This window comes from Carlito syrichta, unplaced genomic scaffold, assembly GCF_000164805.1.
Source record: "Carlito syrichta isolate Samal-C Ts95f unplaced genomic scaffold, Tarsius_syrichta-2.0.1 Scaffold135656, whole genome shotgun sequence".
NCBI classification, from domain to species: domain Eukaryota; kingdom Metazoa; phylum Chordata; class Mammalia; order Primates; family Tarsiidae; genus Carlito; species Carlito syrichta.
The window spans coordinates 272031-298160 of record NW_007079752.1 but is presented as its reverse complement, the minus strand read 5'-3'; the positions used below and the strand labels follow the sequence as shown (position 1 = coordinate 298160).

Sequence of the window (26130 nt, the reverse complement as noted above, 5' to 3'; positions counted from 1 at the left end):
AAGTAGCCGGAATTACAGGCATGCGCTACCACGCCTGGCTGATTTTTGATTTATTGTAGAAATGAGGTCTCGCTGCCCAGGCGGGTCTCGAACCCGCAGGCTCAGGCAATTCACTCATCTCAGCCTCCCAAAGGCGCGGGATTACAGGCTGAGCCAGCGAGCCTGGCTTCTATGTGCCCTTAATATAACATCTAGTAATTTGCTTTGGCTTCAAACAAATGATAAAATTTTGTTTTTCTTTGGGGAATTAGATATTCCACGGGAAATGATGACTTTTATGTACTAAATCGTGGTATTATTAGCAAGTTTTCTTTTATACAAGTAAAATTTTCTCATATTGTGTCTGAATAAACTAATAGAGAGCATCCCTGGAGGTCACAGGAAGGGCTCCCCTCCTCGAAAGCCATTAACCTAAGATTAGCGCTTAGAAGTTCCATTGAATTCTAAATGCATTTTCTAATTTTTACATCTAGGAACAAAACTCTAATATTTCAGGTAATTAAATTCATTTTGGAAAAAGAATTTGTATGTGTGGGTTGTATGGCCAGCATTTGCACAGAATACTAATAGCAAACTCTGGGGTGTTTTGTTGGTTACCCTGAACACTGAAAAAACACTGACCTAGTTTAAATTACTCTGTGACTCATCTACAAAGCTTCAGATCATAAGTACAACATTTAAATGGAGACACAAATGCCATAATATAGAGATTTTCCTCACTTCAATGACTACACCCCCATCACAAAAACCTCTAATTTGAGGTGTACCAAAAATAACATTAGTATATATGGAGGCACAAATTAACAGTTTCCACAAATAAGTGCACTTTGTCAAGAATCTAATTCTAAAACTAACATTTCACATAATACTATGATCATGTTTTGGTGTCAAGAAATTTCCAACCAATAGTCTAATGCCATAAAAAGAAATCTAAAATGGACTTATCTCTAATTTTTCTGATTATTAATTATCACAGTCAAAAATTTTAAACCACTCCAATGTTACGCAGAAAAAAATGGAAAGAACTAGAAAATGATTATTTCAAGAAAATAGACTTCCTAGTATTCTAAAAAAAAATGTAAGCACAAAATAAGAAAGGATCTCTGGAGAAGACAGAGTAAGACTTCTTACCAAACAGAAAACACTTAATTTGGCAGAGCTAATATTTGAGAAAAATTAGAAGCAAACATATTCTTCAAACTACTAAATGCACTTTGCCATTGCCTTAATTTATCACTTTCCCCTCATCTTCTCTAAACTTGTCTGATTTCTTTAATATGTTCTCTTAAATATGCAAAAAGGAAAGGTACTTTCCTGCAACTCATAAGCTTAAATTTCTACCTCCAATGCAGATGATCAGGGAACAGAAAGGTGTACCTGCAAAATACAAACAGGAAAGGAACACAGGACATAGGACAAGGCTGAAGTCCACAGGCTCAACTCAAATATGGAGATCATCAAGCAATATGACTTGGCACAAATCATTTAACCTCCTTAGGGCATAGTTTACTCTTCTGCAAAATGAAATTAATACCATTTGCCTCACAGATAGTTATGAGATTATCTCTATGTCCATCGTGTGTGGTAAACCATGACTTGCCACAGACATATCACATGTTATGTTGGATCCATTTAAAACAAGGTTATTAAACTCCTTGTGCAAAAAACGAGACCAGGTATCTATTTCTTCATTAAAGAGGGATATCTGCAAATGTTGGAGAGATGTTAAAGACACAGAAGCACTCAGAATGAGGTTTTCTTTTTGATGTTATCAGAACTGAACCAGGAATAGCAGGTATTTTATGTTTAATGAGTATACCTTAATGCTTTGGATGGACCAAATCACCTTTGTTCCATCAGTTCTGACACTTTGGAAAACACTAACCTAGAGAATCCTTCTTCTAGTATTCCATGACTCTTATTGCTAAATGGTTTAGCCAAAGCCACAATTTCAGTCAGTTCAGTATGGTATTCTTAGTGCCTTTCAGCTCGCCTAACCACTGAAGCAGTCAGCTAAATTGCACATCATTCCTCAGTTTTTATAAAGTGACAGACTGTATACAAGTGACAGACAGATCCCTCAAACAGATAATGACCTTGGGGAACTGGGATTTCATAACAGATGGTTGGCAATGGAAAACAAATTTTGAGTTGTTATCAAAATTAAACACCTGCAGACAAATGATTGGATCTATCAAGTGGCTAATCAGGGGAGTCCCTTCTGTTGTTTATTGTGTACAACATTCATATACACTTGATAATGCAGAACTCTCTAGACCCATCCACCTGGGTTACTTGGGTTACCTGTCATGTAGACACATGCCCAGGTATGAGTGCTCATGTCTTGACTCTTCAAGAAAAGGAATTGGCAACACAAATGTGATCATGCCACTCTCCTGCTTTAAATCTTTCAATTATGTCTTTTGCCTGGAGGGTAAAACTGTAATCTCTAACATGATCCCCAACGTCCCCCATGATCTACTCACCACCTCTGCAACCCCATTTTGTTCCATTCTTTAGTTCCTTCTCTATCCTCCAGACTTACTGATCTTCTTTTATTTTCTCCAAACTAGGCCTGTTCACACATTTTGTCTGCTGAGAATGCTCTCACCCAGCCCCACTCCTGACCCTGTTAATGCTCATTCATTCCAGTGTCAGATGAAGCAGCCCTCCCTCAGAGAAGTCCTCCCTGAGTGCTGTGGATTAGATTATAATATCTCCCATAAGATTCTCTGCTTCTTTACAGCTGTTAATCCCAGCTGAATTTCTGATTCCTGTATTTCTGCTCCACTGGTACATAAGCTCATTGAAGGCTGAAAGTGTGTGTATCTCATCTGTTTCTGGAACATGCTAGTGACATTCATTATAAATTTGTTGAATGAGTGAGCAAATGAATGAATGATTTCAGGCTGGTCCACAGCTAAGGCCATAGAGTTGCTCAGAAGAGTTTAGCTAATCTTGAGAGAGGTTCTAGTATTATGTTTTTCAACTTCATCTGGACCATTCTTTTTTTCTAAATGTGTATATTCTTGATATGGATCTTCCTGGGGGAGCCATGAGGGCCAGCAGTAACCCAATCCTCCATCCAGCTAAGTGACCATCCAGGATCTTTGGTATATCTCTGTTATGGGGAATGTCACCCTTCTCAAACTAGGGCCACTATAATTTCCAACCTAGTGGGTTCAGGCAGACCTTGCATAAACCAGAGCACAGAATGTCACCCTTCTTAAAGTAGAGCCACTACAATTTCCAACCTAGTAGGTTCAGGCAGACCTCATATAAACCAGAGCACAACATTTTTGAGGCTCCGTCTTGCTTTTCTTTAAGCAACAAATTTGTCTTGCCTTCATGTTGAAGGAAATTCCACAACTGTCTGCTCAAAAAGACACAGTGGTGAAAAGAGGCAGTGGTTCACTACACTTGGTGTAAAGAGAGACAACATGGCGTAGTGGGAAGGGCACTGAACAAGTCTTCAGAAGAGCTAGGTTCTGGTTCTAGCTCTGTCACTTTGCTGTGTGGAAGTAAACATTTGGCTCCTTGTGGCTAAAATGTCCTGATTATGAACTAGGACAGATTTCTTGTCTATAGGATGTCTGTTGCACCAAATGATTTATTTTACTACTTTATCTAAGAGTTGCTGATACTTCCATTATGAAAGCAATTTGTAAACTGTAAAATATTAGACAAATTATGGTCATTTTGCCACTGGTCCTTAAGAGCAGTTTTATCTTCCTAATTTTGAATAGTATCTGTTATTAATAAAGCGAATTTTTTCTTCCCTGTCATTTGATGACCAGTAGAGGTAACCTCATCCTCACCAGACTAGTGAGAGATAAGTAAAAATTTAGTTGTGCTTGGTCTATATTCAAGACAACTGAGCATTGATTAGATACGATGCATCTTTCTTGCTTTCATTTGTTCTCCTATAGTATAACACTATCTTTTAATAAGGTAGTCAATATGATAGTGCTTTATTGTTCATTGTAACAGAGCAAAAGTTTGACATGAATAATGATAGCTTGAATCAGGCCAGATAGGCTACCACCTACATGCAATTATTTTAGAGGAAACATAACTCCCATTTCTGCTTATTGATGCTCAAAAATCCATTAATGAGATACAATCTTTATTTCACAATTAGAGATGATTTGCAATTTAAATCTCCTTCGGGAAAGTAATATAGTAAATGCTTACCAAGATACAGATGATTAATTAATTCAAGGCATTTTTAGGTAGCAGAACTTGAGGAAGAGGGCGTTAGACACATGCTATACAAAAAAAGGAGAGAGAGAGAGAGAAAAGTACTAAGTCAATCTTCCTAATTTTCTCAGTGAGGTTTTGAGACATTAAAGTGACTTAGTTTTTAAATGCATTGCTTTTTAAATTATCACCATTGAAATAACTTTTGTGAGAAAAATAGAGAAGTAACTCCTATCTCAAGTAAACCCTCATAATGCTTTCTTGAGTTCTATAATATTTCTCAGAAATATGAATAGGAGTTGGTTAACCTGTTTTCGACATTGTTTTTAATTGCAGACTTATAAATGAATCTTTGAGGGACCAGCTATTGGTGACTATACAGAAGACTTTCACATACACTCGAACCCAGGCTCAGCATCTGTTCATCATCCTCATGGAGTGCATGAAAAAGAAGGAATTGGTATGTAATCCCTCATGGGTGGCTGAGCACTCTCCACATTCCCAACCATGTTCTTGAATCATGCAACATTTTTTTCTTTGTGTCCAAGCTTACACTCTCCTCAGGCTCCACTGGCTCCAGTGGTTTCCTCCCCTAAATAACTAAGATACTGTTTTTACTGCCTTGGGTTTAATGAAGTGTGTATAGCAGGGTTTTAGCATCATTTCCTCTTGGAGCTCATCCAACTCTGACTGCCTCAACCAAATGAGCTGAAGAGACAAAATAGTTTTCCTCTTGGAAAATGCTTCAGCTGATCCTCTTAGATTCGGAGTTTCACTTTACTTGTAAGCAGTGAATCATTGATGTGCTTTGTGTCAAATATCTGTAGTGACACGGGGTCCAGGCTAATCTGCTAACCAGTACAGGCAGAAAATGGAGAAATGTTCCCAAGGAATGCTAGAAACCTGTGTCATTTCTGAAGTGTCCTTTAGTAGCTACTGAAGCATTTCTTACATCAGAACAAAATGTCTTACAAATGTGGTATAATCAGAGACCCTCTGTTAGGGTGAAGAGAAATACCATGAGTTAACATTTGACAAGTATTTGCTATCTGCCAGGCAGGGAGCTAAATCTTGACATGTACTAACTCATGTGATCTTGGCAACTCTCCTGATGAGAGAGGTACAATTATTACCTTCACTAGATAAGAAAACTCAGACTCACATAATTAGTATATGGGAAACCAGGGCACAAAACCAGTGATGTTCAGTCTCTGTAGGACGTATTTTTATTTGAAAACTGTCTCATTGAAGCCAATGTAGTGAATTACCCACTCTGGGTAGATGGGACTCATATTTGGGTAGACATCTACCCATAGATGTCTACCAAGACACAGATGTCTACCAAAAGAATAGACTATTCTCAAAGGTCAGTTGAGTTCATCAGCTAACAGGGATAGCAAAAGCATTTAGAAAAGGGAATTGATTACAGTAGGCAAGACCCATCTCCAGAAAGTTTCCACATAGCCTCGGTGGGAAGCCATTTAGTAGCTTCCAGGTTTGGGATGAGAGGGATTGAAGATGAGGAGAGTAAGACAACACCTAGGTACACACTCTGGCCACTCGGATCGAGAAGCCAGCAAGCAGATGGGGCACACAACCACCCTGCTATCATCCCAGAAGAAACCTGCCAACTCTGAGAATGCCACCTGTGCATGACAGCTTTCCAGCTCAGATGTAGTTAGCTCACAGTAGTTTAGCTCATATGTTTCCTCTGCTTAAGGAGGTGCTGAAACCCTGAGCTTCCATACGCCATAGCAGGAATTTTCATCCGAGTATTGATGATTTGCCAATGGTGACAGAGAAAACTTACTAGAACTACACATTTTAGCAGTCCTGCAAATTTCCTGGAATGGCAGTTAGGAACAACAATCTAGAAACCAGTTAGAAGTCATAAAACCAGATGAGATTGAATGAACTTTTCTGCATATTTCTTAGGACTGTCTTGGAAGATTGTGCCTAATTGTTATGTCATTTAATCATGGTTTCTGCTGAAAGAGTCAACTGTATTTTAATGCAAGCTATTTATTATGAAAAATGTGAAGCATATCGGTCTTGGGCTAAGGAAGTGCATTCTTAACAATCAACGAATTATCTTACCTCCATATCTGAACAGAAGTAAGTTAGGGATTTTAAAAATTATAATAACAGAATAATTAAAATAATTTCCATGTTTGAAGGACGATTTATGTACATGGGCAGCACTGGATGTTTTACAAATGAGGTAGGCACAAGGTAGATATTGTTTTTGTCCATTTGCTAGGACAGGGGAGGGAGTTGAGGCTAGGAAGGAAAGATGTACACACAGCCAGGAATTGCCAAGCTAGGGCTCTCTTGCTGTAGAGCCCAAGTATTTTCTGCTCATCGAACTCCACAGCATAGCCCACAAAACAAGGAAGCATCGCATAGCTGATTCGTCTTTTCCCTTATATCCTTCAAGGTGTTTTTTCTTTTTTTTAAATTTATTCCCTTTACAAACTACATGAGACATAATATCACACGGCAAATCTAACCATTGCCAAATTCAGTCAAGGGATTTGGTTCTAGAGCTGATGTGACTTCTTTCTCATCCCAGCACTTAATGAGGATGCTCTAGGGATGCACATTTAGTTGGTGAAAACTGCAACTTTCAGTGGTATGACCTCATGGAAAATACACCATGATGGGCCCTTTGTGGTTTCCGGGAAGGTGGGGCAGCCCCTTGTGACATCATTACATAGATTCTGCTGTACTTTCTACTCATTTTATATAGATCTTGAAGAAACTCACTTTCCTGCTTACCCAAAACCTATTGCCTTCTGAGAAGCTATGTCCCCTTGAAACCAACCCTTGAGCTAAGTTCTGTCAATATTTACATAAAATATAAAGATTTGAGAGATAAAGACTACCCACAACATGTAAATGTGGAAACAAATAGAAAGGATTGGGATTTAGTGTTCCTCCATTCTCTTTCTCCTCAAGAGGAATCTGTTCATAGAAAGCCTCAAGACCAGGAAATGAGAACCGCAGGTGTCCACGCACAGGATGAGGATGATTATGTGCATAGAAATCACAGAGCCTGGCCAGCCATGGTGACTCAAACCTGTAATCCCAGCACTTTGTGAGGCCAAGGCAGAAGGATTGCTCCAGCCCAGGAGTTCAAGACCAGCCTGGGCAACATAGCAAGACCTCATCTCTGTAAAGAAAATCAAAAAATTAGCTAGGCGTTGTGGCGCGTGCCTGTAGTCCCAGCTACTCAGGAAGCTGAGGCGGAAGAATCACCTGAGTCCAGGAGGTTGAGGCTGTGGTGAGCCATGATTGTGCCACTGCTCTCTAGCCTGGGCAACAGAGTGAGACCCTGACTAAAAAAAAAAAAAAATCAGGAAAAAGAAACCACAATCTTTTTTGTTCCAGCAGGCAATGCTAGCTCCTTCTCTGCTGCTGCCTCCCAAAGCTCTTGCCTTCCCCCTTCACCACTGCCAATCCACCAGCTCTAGACTATGGCAGTAAATTTGCTTTTGGTTGCCTAGATTGAAGGAGGATGGGTTGGACTCAGCATTGTAAGTCCCATGGTATGTGTGGTCATAAACAAATCATGCTAATGATCACACCATCAGTCTTGTTCCTAATTTGCTGCCTTCCACATCCACACTGATGACTCCTCTCATGCCCCCTCTGCCAGCTGCAGAATCTCCTAGGGTCCAATCAGTTCATCTCTCCATCATTGAGAATCACGTCTCCACTCAAAGCTGATGCTGCTCCAAAATCTAAGACCCAAATCCACTCCCCTTCTCCAAAGACAACTGCCCTGAATTCCCCTCTTCCACCACTTCATTCGTATTGAACCTGAATTTGGATGCCAAACTTCTCTGTAATTCACAAGCCTGAGATCAAACACCTTAGTTCATCTATGTGGAAGCATGTTTAAAATTGGAGTTTTCTTTACCCTGCGCTTTGCTGAGTCCAAGCTATGGGTTTGCACTCTCCCCTCATCTGAGTTCTCTCACCTATCAGCTCCTTTGTTGTGAGTACCTAATGTTTCTCTGCATCTCTCCCAAAGCTCAGTCATTTGGATTTAATTCAACTGGGCCTTCTACAATGCTGGGCAATCCCTGTATTTATCTCTGGTCAATAACCTCTGCAGTTCCCTACAATTGTTGTTCTAGACCCTTAAATTCTTTTCAAGTTTCAAACCACATCTACTTCCCCTTTTTCTTTTTCTTTTTTTTTTTTTTGAGTTGGAGTCTCACTCTGTCGCCCAGACGGGAGTGCAGTGGCCGCTCCCGGCCACCGCAGCCTCGACCCAGTGGGCTCCGGTGATCCTTCCGCCTCAGCCTTCCAAGTAGCCGGAATTACAGGCATGCGCTACCCCTCCCGGCTGATTTTTTGGTTTATTGTAGAGATGAGGTCTCACCTGCCCAGGCAGGTCTCGAACCCGTGGGCTCAGGCAATCCACTCACCTCAGCCTCCCAAAGGCGTGGGATTACAGGCTGAGCCACCGAGCCCGGCTCCCTTTTTCTTTTTATATATTTTAAATGTTAGCCCTTTGTTAGTTGTATGTGTTATACATATCTTTTCGGAGTTTTGAGGTGTGTCTTCACTGTATTTATGGTGTCTCTTGATAAACAGAGATTCTCAAATTTAACATACAATCATGCATTACTTACCCAGGGGGATACATTCTGAGAAATGATTGCATCATTGTGTGAACATTATAGAGTGTGCTTATTCAAACCTAGATGGCATAGTTGACTACTCACCTAGGCTGTATGGTATAGCCTATTGCTCCTAAGCAACACACCTGTACAGTGTGCTACTGTCTTGAATATTGTAAGCAATTGCAGCACAAGGCTAAGAATTGGTGTAACTAAGCATATGAAATATACATTAAAGATATGGAATTATAATCTTGTGAGACCACCATCATATATGTGGTGGGTCATTGATCGAAACATTGTTATGCAGCACATGACTATAGTTAAATTTATCAGCCTTTGATTTATACATTTTGCCTCTTGTTTAATAAACTTTTCCTTACCCAAGGTAAAAAAAGATATTCTTCTATATTTTCTTCTAAAATGTATCTAGTTTCTCCTTTCACATTAAATGTATAACCCATCTGGAATTGGCTTTTTGTATATGATATGAAGCAGAGATTCATAAGGATGGCTAACTCACCTTGAACCACTTACTTGAACAATCCACCCTTACATAATGCCATCTCTGTCACAAATCAAGTTTCCATATATACATAAGTCTTTCTGACTTCCCTATTTGTCTAGTTCTGTCCTAGTGCCCTACTTTTCTAATCAGTATAGTTTTACAATAAGCCCTCATGTATGACAGGGCAAGTAATACCCCTTGTTATCCTTCCCCAGGACTGCCAGTTACTTTACCCCTTTTTCTCTTATATGCACATTTTCTTATTTATTTATTTATTTTAAAGAAGTGAGGTACAATTCAGGATTATTATATACAAATTTTAAAGTCAGCTTGTCAGATTCCACACACACACTGTTGTTATGTAGATTGAAATTGGCTTGAACTTAATGACCCATTCTTCTCATACTCATAGAAGACTTATCCTTGAAATAAATCAAGGACCATACATTTAAACTCCCCTTCTTTCTTTCCCTTCACCCACTATGACTGTATTTTGATCTGGGCCTTTTTCCTTGATCTGGTATCAGAGAAAGTCGTGTGATGCTTAGGCTCTAAGATCATTCTCTAAACAGCCAACACATTCCATCACTTTGCACTTCCTCCATGATTTTGCTCTAAAAATATACATTTCTTAACAGTAACTCTCTTCATTGCTCCCTCTGCATTGAGTCCTACTTTTATCTTTTCCACCTTCTTAAAACTTTAACGACACTGTACTCTTCTGCTAGTCATTTTCTGTTTTTCCTGTTTTCCTTGCCCTTCTCGTTGTTTTCATTCACAAAATGTAGGCATTTCCTGTAGCTTTGTTCTCCGTCCTTATTTGTGTATGTGTCATTTTTAAAGAGAAGCACATTTAAATCTTCCACCATGGGAGAGTGTATCAATTTCTCCTCGAAATCCAAAGTTTTGCTTTATGTATTTTGAGATTGTATTATTAGACCCATAACCTTTTAGACTAACTATATTTCCAACTGAGTTATTTTTCTATCATTATTCAGCAACCTTATTTATTTCTGACAATGCCTTTGCCTTGCAATTCAGTTCATTTGATAGTAATACACTTACATCAACTTAGCTTTAGTTCATACTTTTTTGGTATAGAAAATTCCTATGCTTTTACTTTTTTTAATTTTTAACTTTTCTGTACCCTATGGTCTAGGTGAGTTTATTTAAAAATGATACATAGTATTTGTTTTTAATATCATCTAGGAAGCTCCATTTTTATGTGGTAAATTTAGTCTATTTGCATGTATTCTGTGCTGCTGACCCTGAATAACTTTTCAGATATCATTCATTCATTCAGTAAGATAGTCTCAACTGCAAAGTCTCATTTAAGTATTTCACTATAATAGTCCTTTGTTTCTTGGTAATATCATATATTTTGTTGGCTTTACCAATACCTCACTGGAAATTATTCACAAAACTCTATTCCTGCCCCTGACCTTTCTCTTCCAGTCTCCACAATCATAATGGCAACTTGGGTGGCTGTCTTACCTGGTTGTCCCATTGTTACTTTGAGTTTTACATATCCAGAAACAAGATCAACCTCTCCAATATTTTTGAGTGCCTCCTAACCCTACACCTTCACAATGCTTCCCCCTCTGATTCTTCTTTCATTTCTTCAATCTTGAAAGCTTCAGCTCTTCTCTTTTCCTCACTGAATAGCCACCAGCCAATCATTGCCACGTTATTTTGATTTTTTGATGGTGTCTCTCACATTTGTCTCCTCTACCTTTATTCCAGCACTACCATCCTCGTTCTGACCCTTGTTTTTTTTTTCTCCATGGCCATTACTATGGGTCCTACCTCATCTCAGGAAGGAAGCCTCACTCTCCCTCCTCCAAGCCTTCTACACACTGCTCCAAGCTTGATCTTCTTGAAGCCCAGTTCTGATTTTGTCACTCCCTTGCTCAGATAGTATCAAGGACTTTGTTTTGCTACTAACTAATGTTCAAACTATTTAATATGGCTTTTGAGGCCCTCCAGTCTGAATGCAGTCTGGAATTTCATCCCAACACTATTACTTCCCTTTACTACCTTGTTTCCCAACCAAATAATTCAGGCTTTTCAAATTCCCATATTTTCCTTCATCTGGAAATACATTCTCTTCTACCATTTCCACTTGCTCTAATTGTATCCAACAGCAAACTTCCAGCTATGACATCTCACAATTGTTACCATGATCTTCAACAGAAAAGTGCATAGTGTAATCTTACAGTTGACAGGTAGCCTATGTTTAAGCAGTTCATTGGTAGAAGCTGTTATGTGTCATTGCTTCCACAGGGTCCTTGACACGAGGTATTGTGTGCAGCCTCTGCTAGCATTAGTAATGATCATAACCTGGACCAAATGGTAATTATTTTAAATGAGATACCTGCAGTGACTGGAGAAAGAGAGAGGGAAAGGGGGGAGAGGGATAGGGGAAGAGAGAGAGAAGGAAGGAGAGAGGGAGACAGAGAAAGAGACAGACAGAGACAGATTTCAATAATTATTAATGAATCTATACCTGGATCAAATGGACTTTATCCATTATACTTTTCTTTACACAACTGAAATATTCACATGCCAAACCTATTTCCCCATCAAGGTGAAATGTGAACCCATATTTAATTATGTTTGGAGATGAAATTAAGTAAAGCACCAACAATTTTGTACTAGCTTGTTGCCTTCCCCAATGACTTTATTTAGTAATACTTGATTAAGAAATATAAGAAATCATCTGAATTTTATTCTTCTTACCTCAGAACCTGGAGCACTTTGCAGTTTTCCTACTTTAATATTATATAGTTTCTGGCCATTTGTTTTAACAATCTTAATAACAGAGGTGTTATTTATTATTTCTTAACCCCACTTTCAGTTTCTAAAATAAAGCTGTCACTCAATGGTTTATTTTGACTTTATGCTATGTATTTGAGCACTCATAGCCTGAATATAAGAAAAAAAAACTAGCCAGGCTCGGTGGCTCAGCCTGTAATCCTGCGCCTTGGGAGGCTGACGTGAGTGGATTGCCTGAGCCCACGGGTTTGAGACCCGCCTGGGCAACTTCGCGAGACCTCATCTCTACAATAAATCAAAAATTAACCGCACGCCTGTAGTTCCAGCTTGGAAGGCGAAGGCGGAAGGATCGCCGGAGCCCAGCAGATCGAGGCTGCGGCGGCCGGGAGCGGCCACTGCACTCCAGTCTGGGCGACAGAGTGAGACTCCAACTCAAAAAAAGAAAAAGAAAAAGAAAAAAAACTATTTCCAAACATAATTTATGTAGTAAAATTAATTTAACATCTTAATCTCCTGCCTATTTTGGGGGGTGGCTTTGTAATGTACTTCACAGCCTTGATGGTATGATAACATGGGCTTCTTCTCTACAATTGGCTCTTGTTAGCAATAATGATTCTAACATCAAGAGGCAAACACTACAACTAGAATATGAAGCCTGTTCATCCAGTCCTCCAATTCAGGACAGATAGGAATGATAAAAACGGATTTTTTCCTTAAACCACTCATCCATTAAGAAGCTTCCAAGGACCATTGTCTTAGTCTGTTTGGGCTGTGAGAGCATCCACCATACTGTGTGGCTTATAAACAATGGAAATCTATTGCTCACACTGCTGGAGACAAGGAAGTCCAAGATCAAGCCACTGGCACATTCAGTTTCTGGTGAGAGACTGCTTTCTCATAGATGGTGCCTTTTTGCTGCAGCTTCATGTAGTGGAGGGGGCAAGCAAGCACCCTTGGGCCTCTTTTATAAAGGCATGAATTCCATTAATCAGGGCAAAGCCCTCATGACCTAGTCACCTCTCTAAGATCCCGCCTCCTAACCCCATCCCTTTTGTGATTAAGATTCAACCTATGAATTCAGAGGAAATATAAATATTCAGACCATGAAAGTAACATAGATATGCAGCAGTAGACAATGGAGAAGAGGTGGTTTGAGGAGACTTGGTGTCTACCTTTATTTAGAACATAATGGACACACACCCCTGAGAAGCTAAACTTAAGGGCTAATTCACTGTTATACCCTAGCAGCTGAAGCTCTTGAAACTCATTATCATCACATTTTTTTCATGGGTGGGCAACTTAAAGATGAGAAAAAGCTGAGGACATATAAATTGTGCTAATGGAATAAATGGAAGCAAAAATATTAGATCACTTTTGCATCCTTTTTAATAACTTCTCGTTGTTGACACTGTCACCTCCTCATTTTTTTTTTTTTTTTTTGAGTTGGGGGTCTTATTATGACACCTAGGCTAGAGTGCAATGGCACAATCACAGCTTACCTACCACAGCCTCGACCTTCTGGGCTCAGGTGATCCTCCTGCCTCAGCCTCCCAAGTAGCTGGAACTGTAGGTACTTGCCACCATACCTGCCTCATTTTTTGTAGAGTCAAGGTCTCCCAGTGTTGCCTAGGCTGGTTTTGAATTTCTGGGCTCAAGCAATCCTCCCACATTGACTTTCCAAAGTGCTGGGATTGCAGGCCTGAGCCACTGCACTGGCTCCTCTTTCTTCTTAAAGTTACTTTCCTATGGATTCCATGTTAGACTCTCTCAAATTTCTGTTTCTTTGTCATTTCTCTTAAATTCATTTTCTTTTTCCATTGTTAGCTCTTCTCCCTCCCCACTCTGCAAACAGATGTTTATCAAAGGTCAATTCTTGGCTCTTTTCCATTGCTGTTTACTAGTATGACTTTCATTACCATTTTAATTGAGACAACTCCCCAAAGCACCAATATCTAGCCTTGCCTTCCTCCAAGCTACTGCATTTCCAGATTTCACACTCTCACTCGTACCCATATTCTTCCTTATCTAGTCTATTGCTGTTCCCTATGAACTTGGGCTCCTCTAGTCTGATATCCCCCTAACAATTCATCTCATGCAATGCAGGAGTTGGCGTACTTTTCTGTAAAGCAGCAGGGAGTAAATTCTTTAGATTTTGTGTGCTAGATACAGTCTCTGTCACATATGTTGCTTTGTTTGCTTGTTTTTAAACAATTCTTTAAAATGTAAAAACCATTCTCAGCTTCCGAGAATAGTCATAGAAAACTAGGCCATAAACAAGCGATAGTTTGCTGGCCTCTTGCTATAGTAATGCCTGATGCTTCTTGCTGAAGCACAGAGCCAGTCAAATCACTCTTCTGAATGTCAAGTTTAGTGTTTTACCTAGAGTTCGTTAAAGTTCCATTGGTCTTTAAAGTTGCTTCATGCTAACCAAACTGATCTCCTCACAGTCGTTTTTAAATGTTCTATTTCCATGATTTTGTCCAAGTTTAAAGCACTCTCTTTAATCATATCCACCTGCCAAACACACACAGTCTGCACGTACATGTGCACATACGCACATGTACACACACACACCTGGAATACATCTACCTCATTTACTTATAACTCTCTTGTACTGCTTGTCACATCTACTTTAAGTTATTTGTGTTATTTCTAACTTCCCATAGAAGCTCTTAAGAGTAGAATCTATCTGATTCATTATTCTGTTGCTGCTGCATTCACTCATGCCTAGTTGTGCTGAGTACTAGCATATACATCACAACACATCTTTGTTTAACGGATAAGTGAGTGAATGAAGGAATTCAGATCTATATACATTGGTAAGGATGATACATATTCAAGAGCTATAAATTTTGTTACAATCTCCACTAACACAGAGGCACATCTCCATAGGGAACTGTAGATTGACTTAGTTGTTTTGTTTTTTTACTAAGGTTCTGTGCAGTGTACTTTGAGAGGACTGTGCTAAACACATCCCTTTCTCTTTCTTTCTCTTTTTTTTATTTTAAGGCTGTAGGGTATAATTCAGGGTTAGATCCATAAACAGCCATTGTTTCAGCACTAGAAGCAGACAAACCTGGATTCTCTAATTCTGGCTTCACTCAAGTGGCTTCACCTGCAATAAGCCCCAGGATCTGCAGCTTTAAAATAGAGTGGTAATAATTCCCATGTGTTCTAGAATCTACCTTACTTGGAGCTTCCTCTTTTTTGGACCAGAATATCCTTTGATTTCTTTCTTACCCCAATGAAACAAATATCAATATATCAAAATATTAAGACTGTCCCGAGGGTTTCACATGCCCTGTATCCCCTGTCAAATGTAAGACCAAGAAGTATCCAGATGTTCCATGGCTTCCTGTCCTCTGTATGAGGGTCCCAGACTCCAGAGCTGATGAATGTCCCTTAGAACTTGGAGAAGACAGCAGAGGCTTATTGTCTGTACCTTACAGGTGAGTCTCTGGTGGCTCACCTCCAGCTCCACTACCTTCCAGTGCAGGGAGATTTATTATTTTATGAGAGCATATTTGAAGCCTATACTGGCATCCAATCACAACTCTCTTACCACATTTAGAAGTCTGAGGGCCAACTCTCTACCTATTTTTTGATAGAATCACTGAAAATCAAGCAAGTATGACTTCTAAATAAAGAAGTTTCCTCTCTCTCTCTCTCTCTCTCTCTCTCTCTCTCATAGGCATTCTATATCTGAGAAAAGAACACAAAATCCAAGATGTTCCCTACTTAGAAAAATGGATGCTTATGAAACTCTTAATACCATGAGCAGGGAACAGTTAGTGTTGCTTATTAGGTCAGGGTTCTCAGCACCATATAGGAGATATTCCTGTCAATAAGCCACCATTCTGTGTTGCTGGGAGAGTTCAGTATTGAGCATGTGTAAAGATTGTTGACACAGTGTGTGGTCCCTAAGAGGCACAGTAACTGTTAACTGTAATTACAGTCATTCTGTAAGTAACTCCAAGTACGAATTAGAGTATAAGCACAGATGTCTCCTGTTTCCCTTGTATTTTCTCCAGTCTTAGTTAAAATTGTCAGTGAGGACTACTTTGACTGTAGTGACTTGTCATTCCATGTTCAGATTTCAACTTCCCTTCTTCATTTTAATGGATAGCCTACAGTTAAGAAAAAACACATATGTAACCTCCCAGGTGATAAGGACCAAGCCAATCCTTCCCTGTTTAATACCAATGACCAAACAAGCGCAATAGGCCTATTATGGTTATGAGGGGAAGAAACTTTCTATAAATGAGATGGAACATTTTAGGCCAAATGACTGAAAGACTAAGAGTCATGTATGTAACAAACTTAGAAAACAGTTCTCTTCAACATAATGTTTGGAGAGGAATAGAAATACCCTTTGAGACAGAAACTTAACTGTACCTAAATGCCTTTTAAATTATATCTGAATATTGTCTTGGTAACATAAATTTCAGTCCAAGCATTTCAAATGAGACAGCAGAAAGAAGATACAGAAGAAGCATTGCTTGATTTAAGATGTTGTTCATAGCCGGGCTCGGTGGCTCAGCCTGTAATCCCGCGCCTTTGGGAGGCTGAGGTGAGTGGATTGCCTGAGCCCGCGGGTTTGAGACCCGCCTGGGCAGCGAGACCTCATCTCTACAATAAATCAAAAAATCAGCCGGGCGTGGTAGCACATGCCTGTAATTGCGGCTACTTGGAAGACTGAGGCGGAAGGACCACTGGAGCCCAGCAGGTCGAGGCTGCGGTGGCTGGAAGCTGCCACTGCACTCCAGTCTGGGTGACAGAGTGAGACTCCAACTCAAAAAAAAAAAAAAAAAAAGATGTTATTCATGTTAGTTTTCAACACATAGTGGATTACTGATAAATTTTTGGAGTTTCTGAAATCTTTTAGATAATTCAAATATCACGATATTTAGGAATAAGGAGGAGGCAGGCTTTACAATCAGTTTGCCTAATTCAAATCCCAGATCTTCTATTTAATCCAAAACATTGGGCAAGTTATTTAATCTCCAGGTATCTTGGTTTTCTCCTCCAGAAAATTAAGATAATGGTATCTATATATATGGGATTAATTATAAGGACTACATGAGTTAATATATCAGAGAACATAATAAGCACTCAATAAATATTTTATTGTAAAAATTGTGATGGTGATGATGTCTATATAACATATGTAGCACTTTATGTTTAACAAACATCATTTTCACATTATCTCATTTGATACTATAATCAACCTTACTGAAATCAGTACTAGTATCTCCATTTTACAGAGGAAAACCAAGACTTAAAGATGTTAAGTAAGAAGCCCAAGGTCATTTGGTTAGTGGCAACCTTGGATTTGAACCAAGAGTGCCTTTCTGCAAGTCCAGGGCTTTTTCTACCATAATTCAGCTGATCTCTTATTCTAAAGGTATGACAAAGTTAAAAATAGTTTTAAAGTAGGAGCCCATTTCTCTCTTATTCCCAGAATAATTTGAACAAATATATATTAAACTTTGAGATTCATAGAAAGAAAAGACTATCTTGTTGGCTGGTATTCCTGGAATATCTCCTGTCCCTTTATACCAGTCATGATATTCCTACAAGGAAAATACAAGCAGAATATTTTGTGCTTCTTACAAAATATTCATTGACATGAAAAAGAAACGTGAAGGAAAGGTCATTTACAAAATTCCTTGCCAGGACAGCCAATAACAATAATAATAATACTTTTCATCTTGTGATACATAATATATATTGCGTCTTATAATGTACAAAGCTCTGTTACATTCCTTGTGTCATTTTAGCTACACAACAATGGGGCAAGAATTATGTCTATTTTTCAACTAACCAGAACAATGAAATATATTGGGGAAGACCACACAAGTGAATAACAAATGCCCATTTGATTTTCAACCCCACTATCCTGGCCTCAGATGCTCTCTCATAACCAATGAAAATGTACAGAATTTTAATAATCATTCCTCCTTTCTATGAATTCAAACACCACTTTTTCTCCAACGTGTGTCCGTATCACAGCAGATAGCATTTACCCAGCCCGAGACACAATGTGATAGTGTCCCATGCATTGCCTCATTTAATCCTTAGAATAATCTTTCCATACAAGACGATCATGTGTCTCATTTGCCTGGGCCAGTTTAGTTTATGCTTGTGACCCAGCATGATTACTAATAAGGTTCCAGAACATGCTCTCTCGAGCCCTATATTATTAGAATACAAAGCTTATGTCTGCTACAAGATGGCATGCAACTTAACAAAAAAGACCAGACCTTGCATCTTTGTGTCTTGTAACAACACCTCAAAGAGTGCCTTTCCACATAGCTGGCGTTCAATAAATGTGTTAAGAATGAAGAAGAATAAATAGGTCTTTCCTAAATCCTCCATTAGGAAAGAATATTGTAGGGGGTGTCCCATCTTCAATCTTTATAGCATTATAGATCCTTGATGATCTCCCAGGTATACAGAGGAAGAACAGACTCTCCAACATCTTTATTTGTATCATGTGGGAGATATTCCAGTCCTTGACTCCTCTTTCAGATATTAAACACATGGGCCCTACAAGCATCAGTATAGATTCTCTACCCCTACTCCACATCCTATTCCCAAATAGGATTTTTTTCTTTTATACACAAGCCAGTGGTTTTCTTCCAGTCAGAAAAACAACAATTCTTAGCTCAAAGTCGATGAACAACTCAAAGTCTTTACTGTGAACCCTCTGAAAATATATGCAAGACTATGAGTGTGTGTGCATATCATAAGAAGAGTGCATACAAGTCTCAGATTTCCCCACGGTATCAATGACTCTGAAGAGTTAAGAACTACTGCATTAAGATCCTCCCCATGGCAGGAACTAAATTAGAATGACAAAAGCCATAAATGTTGCTTTAAACTCCTCATAGTCCACAGAGAAACCACATCTGGATAAATATTTAATGTTGTCTGAGCAATTTTTAAGTGTGCAAACCTCAAAATTGCTCATTAACAGTTTTTATAGAGATAAACTTTTCCATGCTAAACAGTCAATCATACATTTCAGGAAGTCGTCAGCTTATAAATGGGCTATGATCCAAGGATCCATTTACAAATCAGAATCCATTTTCTCATAATGCAATGTGAATAATTTAGCAAAATTCTCATTTGCTATAAAGACACTGGGAACCAGAAACCAAGAAACATATGAAAGAAGAAAGATTGCCACTCTCTTCCTTGAGACAGAATTAACCCCAGGGGAGAAAAATTTTAGTAGGTAATGTTTGTTTTTTAGCACCTGCTCTCTCTTCTGCAGCATTGCTTCCAGGGGTCCCCCAGAATCCTCTACAGACACACTAACAGGACTTCCCTGTCTCCCTCCTCCTATAACTCCATTTCCTCACTACAAACAGACTCACCTGGGAATCTGAAGGCCAGCGGTATTATGACGTTCATATTCACGTATGCAAGACTGATCACTCTTTGACCTCTATAAAATACCAGTACTTTCAACAGAGGACATATTGATCCAAAGGCATTATTGAGTAAGGTTCAAGACAGCATTAACAAAGTGAAGGGGAGAATGCAGGTGGGAATGGTTACAAAAGAGTGGGAATGCCACGTTCATTGTTTAGTCTTCTTGGAAATCTCCTTCTGGTGTCAAGTCTCATATTCCAGTCATTTCCAAACTCCTCTTCCTCCAGCCTCTTCAAGGTGGGTAACAGCAAGGAGAAAAATGAACTCTGAACATAAAAGACTCTGGGCCACCCATTCTCTGTTTTCAATTTATTTTAGTGTCTAACCCTTCCCAGTAAAACTTATTTGACTAAAGGTCATCAGACTAAAGTTTGAAAATCACTGCTCCAAAACAGACAGATATTTCTCAGCTTACTTCCTTTCTCCATTTGCAATTCCACAACATTTGCTCAAACCTGCAAGTTTTTTTGTGCTTTTGGCCCATAGAGCTTTGAGGAAGTAGAAGGTTGAGAGGAAAATGGACAGGTAGGACCAAAATAAACTAACTATATAAGTAGGTCATTTGTAAACCAGGTGTCTGGAAACCCAATACTCTCCACTTTCTCTTCCTTACTAATCAGTATACATAAAATACCTCCTATTATTTGAAATCATCCACCCACACTTCCTCCCGTATCCGTATTTATGCTTCTTGTTAGAAGTGGTGCTCAGTAAGTGAATACATTCATCAAATCCCAAGGTCTCCACCAGATCTATCAGTCTGATGTTGAGCACATGTTGCTCAATATTCTCCCAATTTATTGCCTGCCTTCATTAAACCCAAATCTTGATCTGAGACTTATTCTCATTGGGAAGACAAATCATATACCACCTAATGACTATTGCTGCTACTATTATCTTTCTATCACTTGTCTTTGGATTTTATCTGCTTTACTTAACCATCTTCTCCCCTAAAGGGAATGTAAAGATTATACTTGCTCATCTCCTCCTTTATATTAAATAGTGTTTCCCTTCTTTTCCCCTTGTCATCTGGCCTTTTCTCCCTTTATATTTTCTTTGTTCTACGGCCTGTTTCCACTGTTTGTTATGGGCACTTGGCCATCAGCTGTGATGGCCAATATGCATGCCTTGCTCCAGAATCAACCTCTCATGGTCATTTCCATAACAATGCACCTGCCTTTGACTGACACTTCATTCACCCCATCCCCATGGGTCACAGCAATGGCCTGTGGCAGCCACATAGCTGTAGTCTTCTTTTTTGCTAATTCATGGAAACATAGACACATCCAGAGGTTTGGAGTGTTAGAAAACATACAGCAGTGGTTCTCATCCTTAGCTGCACATTAGAATCACCTGGGGAGCTCTAATAAATACTGATGCCTGTATCCCACACCTAACGGTTCTGATGTAATTGGACCGAGGTATGGTCTGAGTGTGAAAGATATTAAAATCTCCCCAGGTAGACCTTTCTGATATAAGGAAATATTTACAGTAGCACTATTACCACTTACACATTCTATTTTCCACTGTGTCTGTGGGTCTAGAGAAGTTTTGCTAAAATTTATCACAAGGTGTTGGACTTAATTTTTCCAGAAAAAAATTTAAAGTGCATTTATATGAAACCCCTCATTATCCAAGGATACCACCAAATGAATTGTCATTATACATTGACAGCAGGCCTGGTGGGGGCCAGGGCAGAGAGAGAGCATAATTCAGTGAAATTGGCTCCAAATGACTTGATTTTCAGTATTGTGATCACATCCTTCTCCAAGCACTTGACCACGACATGGTGAGAATGACCAGGTTTTGTCTTCGGGCTCTGCACACACGCTGAAGATGAGCCACTCCATGACAAGAGGCAGAGAAGAGGGAGAAGGAATCACCAACTAGTGAAGGGAAGAGAAGAAAAAGAAGAGAAGGGAAGAAAGAGCTAATTAATACCTACTATGCCAGTTGCTTTTGGTAATCTTATCTTCCCACAACACTGAAAGATAGATATTGTCCCTATTTTCACAGGCAAAACAAAAAGTGTTTGGAGAAGGGATATAATTCACTGGTGGTCACTCAGCTGACAAGTGGTGTGGTCTGGCCACTGCCTACCCTCCAGTCTTGCTGTTATCATCCGTTCAAGGACATTTACCCTAGTTTTGAAGGTGAGACCGGGAGCAGAGAACATAGACTCTCCAGATAAGAGTGAAGTCAAGTTCTCTTGCTACTTCCTGTCGACCTGGTTCCACTGGGAGGAAGATCAGGTCCCCAACCACAGACAGTAGGGATTGCAGTCCTCAGCTCCAGGTAGGGGCAGGCTGACTTGAGAGCCCAGAAATGGAGCTTGAGTTTTCCTGGCAGCATGTTGGCCGCCAAGGGAACCTGCACCTGTTTTATATGGTCAAGGGAGAAACAGAAGTTCTACCAGTAGGACCCGGTAGGTGCAGCGTGAATGCAAAGACTGGAGTGTGAGGCCTTCCACCAGACTACCCCAGGGAGTGGACTGGAGGGCTGCTTCGGTCCTGGAGCTAATGCGGGACAGCTTTGGCTCCTGTGGAAAACAGCAGAATATTCACAGTAACCCACCAACCTCTCACAGAACAACACTGTGAAACAATCAAATGCTAATCATTCAAATACAGGCAAACTATAACAAAATGGCATCACTTTGCTTCCAGAACTGCAGGGGACAGACTAGTCACCAAGGGGCTAAACCTTCCTCCAAGGTAACATGTTCTTGTGACAGGCTCTCAAGAGAGACTTTCCCCCAGGAACGACGACCAATGCTTTCGCCCTGTGTCTCTCTCCTTGTTCTGGCAGTGGTCTCTCATCTTGGCCACTCTGGTCTTCTTTCAGCCTCTCAAACACACCTGAGTCTTATTTGGTCTCCAACAAGGGTAACATTCTTCCTTCAGCCTTTACGTGTCTGGTTCTTGTGCATTCTCCGTTCTCAGCTTGAGCATTACCTCCTCCAGGAAGCCTTCCCTGACCACCCTATATAAACAGTTCTCTGTATTCTCTTATTCTTTTCCTAATGATACTTATCCCACTTTGCACATCTCTCATTTGTGTATGTTTGCATGTGTTTTACCTGTCTGCATCTTTAACCTCGAAGAGGGTATATCTGCCTTGCATGTCACATCACCAGTTTCTATGTATAAAGTAGATGCTCGATTTAAATATTTGCTGAATAAATTAACAAGTGAAACCCAGCTCTAGAAAGAAAGAAAGGAAGGAAGGAAGGAAGGAAGGAAGGAAGGAAGGAAGGAAGGAAGGAAGGAAGGAAGGAAGGAAGGAAGGAAGAAATCCAGCTCTATCATATCTGATGCTGTATGTTCTCTCCTCCCCTTTTAAAGTTACTATTTAGGGAGGAATCTATTTCAGACCGTATGCTAGGCACTATGTAAATAGGTATTATTTCTCCAATTTTACAGATGAAGAAACAACAGTTTGTGAAATTAGGTTTCTTGACTAAGCCACCACCATAACTAAAACATCCGGGATTCAAGCACAGATGTGTCTAATTGCCAAGCTTTTGCTCTTTTCACTCTGTGACATTCTTTAAGGAAAAAGAATATGAAGGAGGGTGGATAATCTTTTTGAAGAACTGAATAGCAATGCTTTTCCTTTACATTTCTTCCTCTCTTTTTGTTTCTTTCCCCTCCCCATTTCCCCACTTCATATTGCCAAAAACATGCATGTTCACTGACAGAAAACAAGGAAATAACCCCAGTCAGAGATACCACTTTCTGAAAACACTGAAGTCAGAAAGTCACGTAGAACAGCACACTTCTTTTCCATGGCTCTCATGGAAGTCTCCTCTCTTAATATCTACGTTTCCAGTGTCTCATTGCAGCAGGTACATCCACTGTACCTGCTCTGCCTCATCAGAGAGATGCCTCTAGACTGGCTGAGAGCTCTGGGCGAAAGATACAGTGCCTGCATAACACACCCACACCAGCATCCCAAAAACTTAGGGCTCACAAGGACCTTCCATTAAGGACAAAAACATGATGAGAGGAGAGGACCCCAATCCTGACACAGATAGAGCTTGTGACTGCCAAGATGTCATTGGCTCCAGATGCCAATGTTTCAGCTCTAAGACCTGTTTCTTGACAACCCAATTTCCAACCAGACCTAAACCATCTGCTATCCATGCGCCATAATCTCTTTGTCTTCCTCTGCCAGTGGTCCTCGAAGCTCTCCATTCCCACCACAGCTGTTTTAGCTCCTTGTGGGGGTTGATTTGTCACTCTGCCAACCTCGTAACCCTTGGTAGCTTTCTTAGTCCAGATAGGGTAAACCAGAGGACACAGAGAGGCGAATTTTCCAAACTATCTTATAACATACTGACAAACTCAGATGTCCTGGGGACATAGGCACATAGGGGGGCAGGAAGCAGAGCTGATGCCAGGCATAGCACCTATCATACACAAATAAATGTGGGCATATGCAATCAAAGTGCGCTGCAGAAAAATTGAAGAAGGGATTGTATCTCCTTTGGAAGCCAAATCATTGCACAATGAAGTAAAGTATAAAACATCAAATGGAAGTCTAAGATGTATTCAGGAACTGCTAGAGGCATCCTTGGGAACATTCTTTCATGTTCCAATTAGGGTACCCTTCTGAGGCACACATGGCAAGATAAAGTCCCTGCCTGTTGCCTGCAATAGTCCTTTGTTCACCAAACTACTTTTGCAATCATTCATTCCAGGAATGTTTCTAGAGTGCCTGCCACCTGCCAGATACTATTCTAGGGGCTAGAGGTACAACTATCTTCACTCATTCTGCATTCTAACAGGGAAGAAATAGTAAAGCACTAAGAAAATAAATACATGGAAAGATGCCAGGTACTAATAGTATCATGAGAAAAAAATTAAAAAGCAAGATTAGTAGAGAGCAATGAGATGGATGGGATAGAATGGGGTGGGGTAAACTTCTGAAGGGAGGGTTTTCTGGTCACTGCTGTGTCTCCCTGCATCTACAACCATGTCTGGCACAGGGTTAGTGAGTGTATATAAAGGTAGAAAGGAGAAGCCCTCTCTTACAAGATGATACATAAGATGAGAACATAGAAAAGTGAGGCAGCCAGTTGCCAAGCAAAGATCTGGAGGCAGAATCTCTCAGGAAGAGGGAAGAGTCGGTACAAAGGCCCTGAGGCAGGATCATGACTGTAGTGTCTGAGATATAACAAGGCTGGTGTACCTAGAGAAAAGTAAGTAGGAGAAGCAGTGATAGGATGTGATATCAGAGAAGACACCAGGGGCCAGGGAGTACAGGGTCTAATAGAACGTGGCAAGGAATTTGGGTTTTATTCTGAGTCAAATGGAAAGTCATCTGGTGGTTTTGAGCAGCATAACAACATGATTTAATTTAAGTTTAGAAAGGATCATTCAAGCCCCTGCCAAACATGGAAGTCAGGAGATCATTTAAGAGCTTATCAAATAATGTCAAACATGATGGTGCTGCTAATTGGAGTGAGAGGTGGCAAGGAGTGATTGGATTGGGGATAGAATTTGAAGGTGGGGGCAACAGTACTTGCTGATGGATTGGATGAGAGGCATGAGGGAAAAAGAGGTTTCTGGGATTACTGCTAGAGCAATGGGAAGAATGGAGTTACCATCTAATAAGATAAGGAAGAATAGAGACGGTGTCAGTTCTGGAGGAAGTGAAAACAATAGTTTCGTTCTGGACATGAGGGTTTCAGATGCCTATCAGACATCCAAGTGGTAGTACCAAGGAGGTAGTTGGACTTATGAACCTGGACTTGGAGCAATTAGAGTGGGAGATAGGAATTTGAGACCAGTTAGCATGTAGACTGTATTCCACCACGGATAGAATGAGCCTGCTGGGGAGGGAATGTAAATGGAGTAGGGAACCCAGGCTGAGTGAGACCCAGGTTCTGCAACATTTACAGGTTGGGGAGAGGAGTGTCCTACAAAGGGGACCTGAGAAGAAGCAACCAGTGGGATGGAAAGACAACCATGAAGATGTGATGTCCTGGAAACCAAGTGAAGAAAGAACTTCCAGAGATAGGGAGTGATTTTGTGCAAATACATCAAGTACTCCAAGGATTTAAAATTTGCCATGAGATTTAGCAAAATGGAACTCACTGGTGCTCCTGAGAAGTATAGTTTCAGCGGTGTTGTCGGGGAAATTCTGAATGGTGCATATTCAAGAGAGAGTGAGACTGAAGAAAGTAGAAATGGTGAGAATAGAATTTTGAGAAATTTTGTATTCAAGGAAAAGAAAAACTTGGAAAGAAGTTGGAGTATAGAGCTTGAGAGATATCACAACCACTTTTGTCCAGAAAAAAAAAATATGCCATGATTTTAGCTACTACCCTATCCAATATTGGGAGATGAAGAACTCCAAGGAATCTGAGTGGTTGCCAGGTGCTACAGGGAAGGGGAAATGAGAATTGCTTGTCAACAGGTATAAAGTTTTAGTTATGCTGTGAGAATGAGTCCTAGAAATCCTCTGCACAGCATTGTGTCTATAGTTAAGAATACTGTATTGCACACTTTAAAATCTGTTAAGAGACTAGACCTCATGTTAAGTGTTTATCACAATTTAGAAAAAAAAAGT

General features: G+C 40.0%; 1 protein-coding gene across 1 annotated transcript in view; it reads left to right on the top strand.

Annotated features, from left to right (window-relative positions):
- TRPM3 (transient receptor potential cation channel subfamily M member 3) overlaps positions 1 to 26130 on the top strand; it is a gene marked incomplete at its 5' end in the record, with an annotated part of 209193 nt that overhangs the window by 18649 nt on the left and 164414 nt on the right. Inside the window, one exon of the mRNA XM_021708256.1 lies at positions 4537 to 4660. Within this exon, the coding sequence (XP_021563931.1) occupies positions 4537 to 4660 (124 nt within the window). The remainder of the gene's footprint in view (positions 1 to 4536; positions 4661 to 26130) is intronic.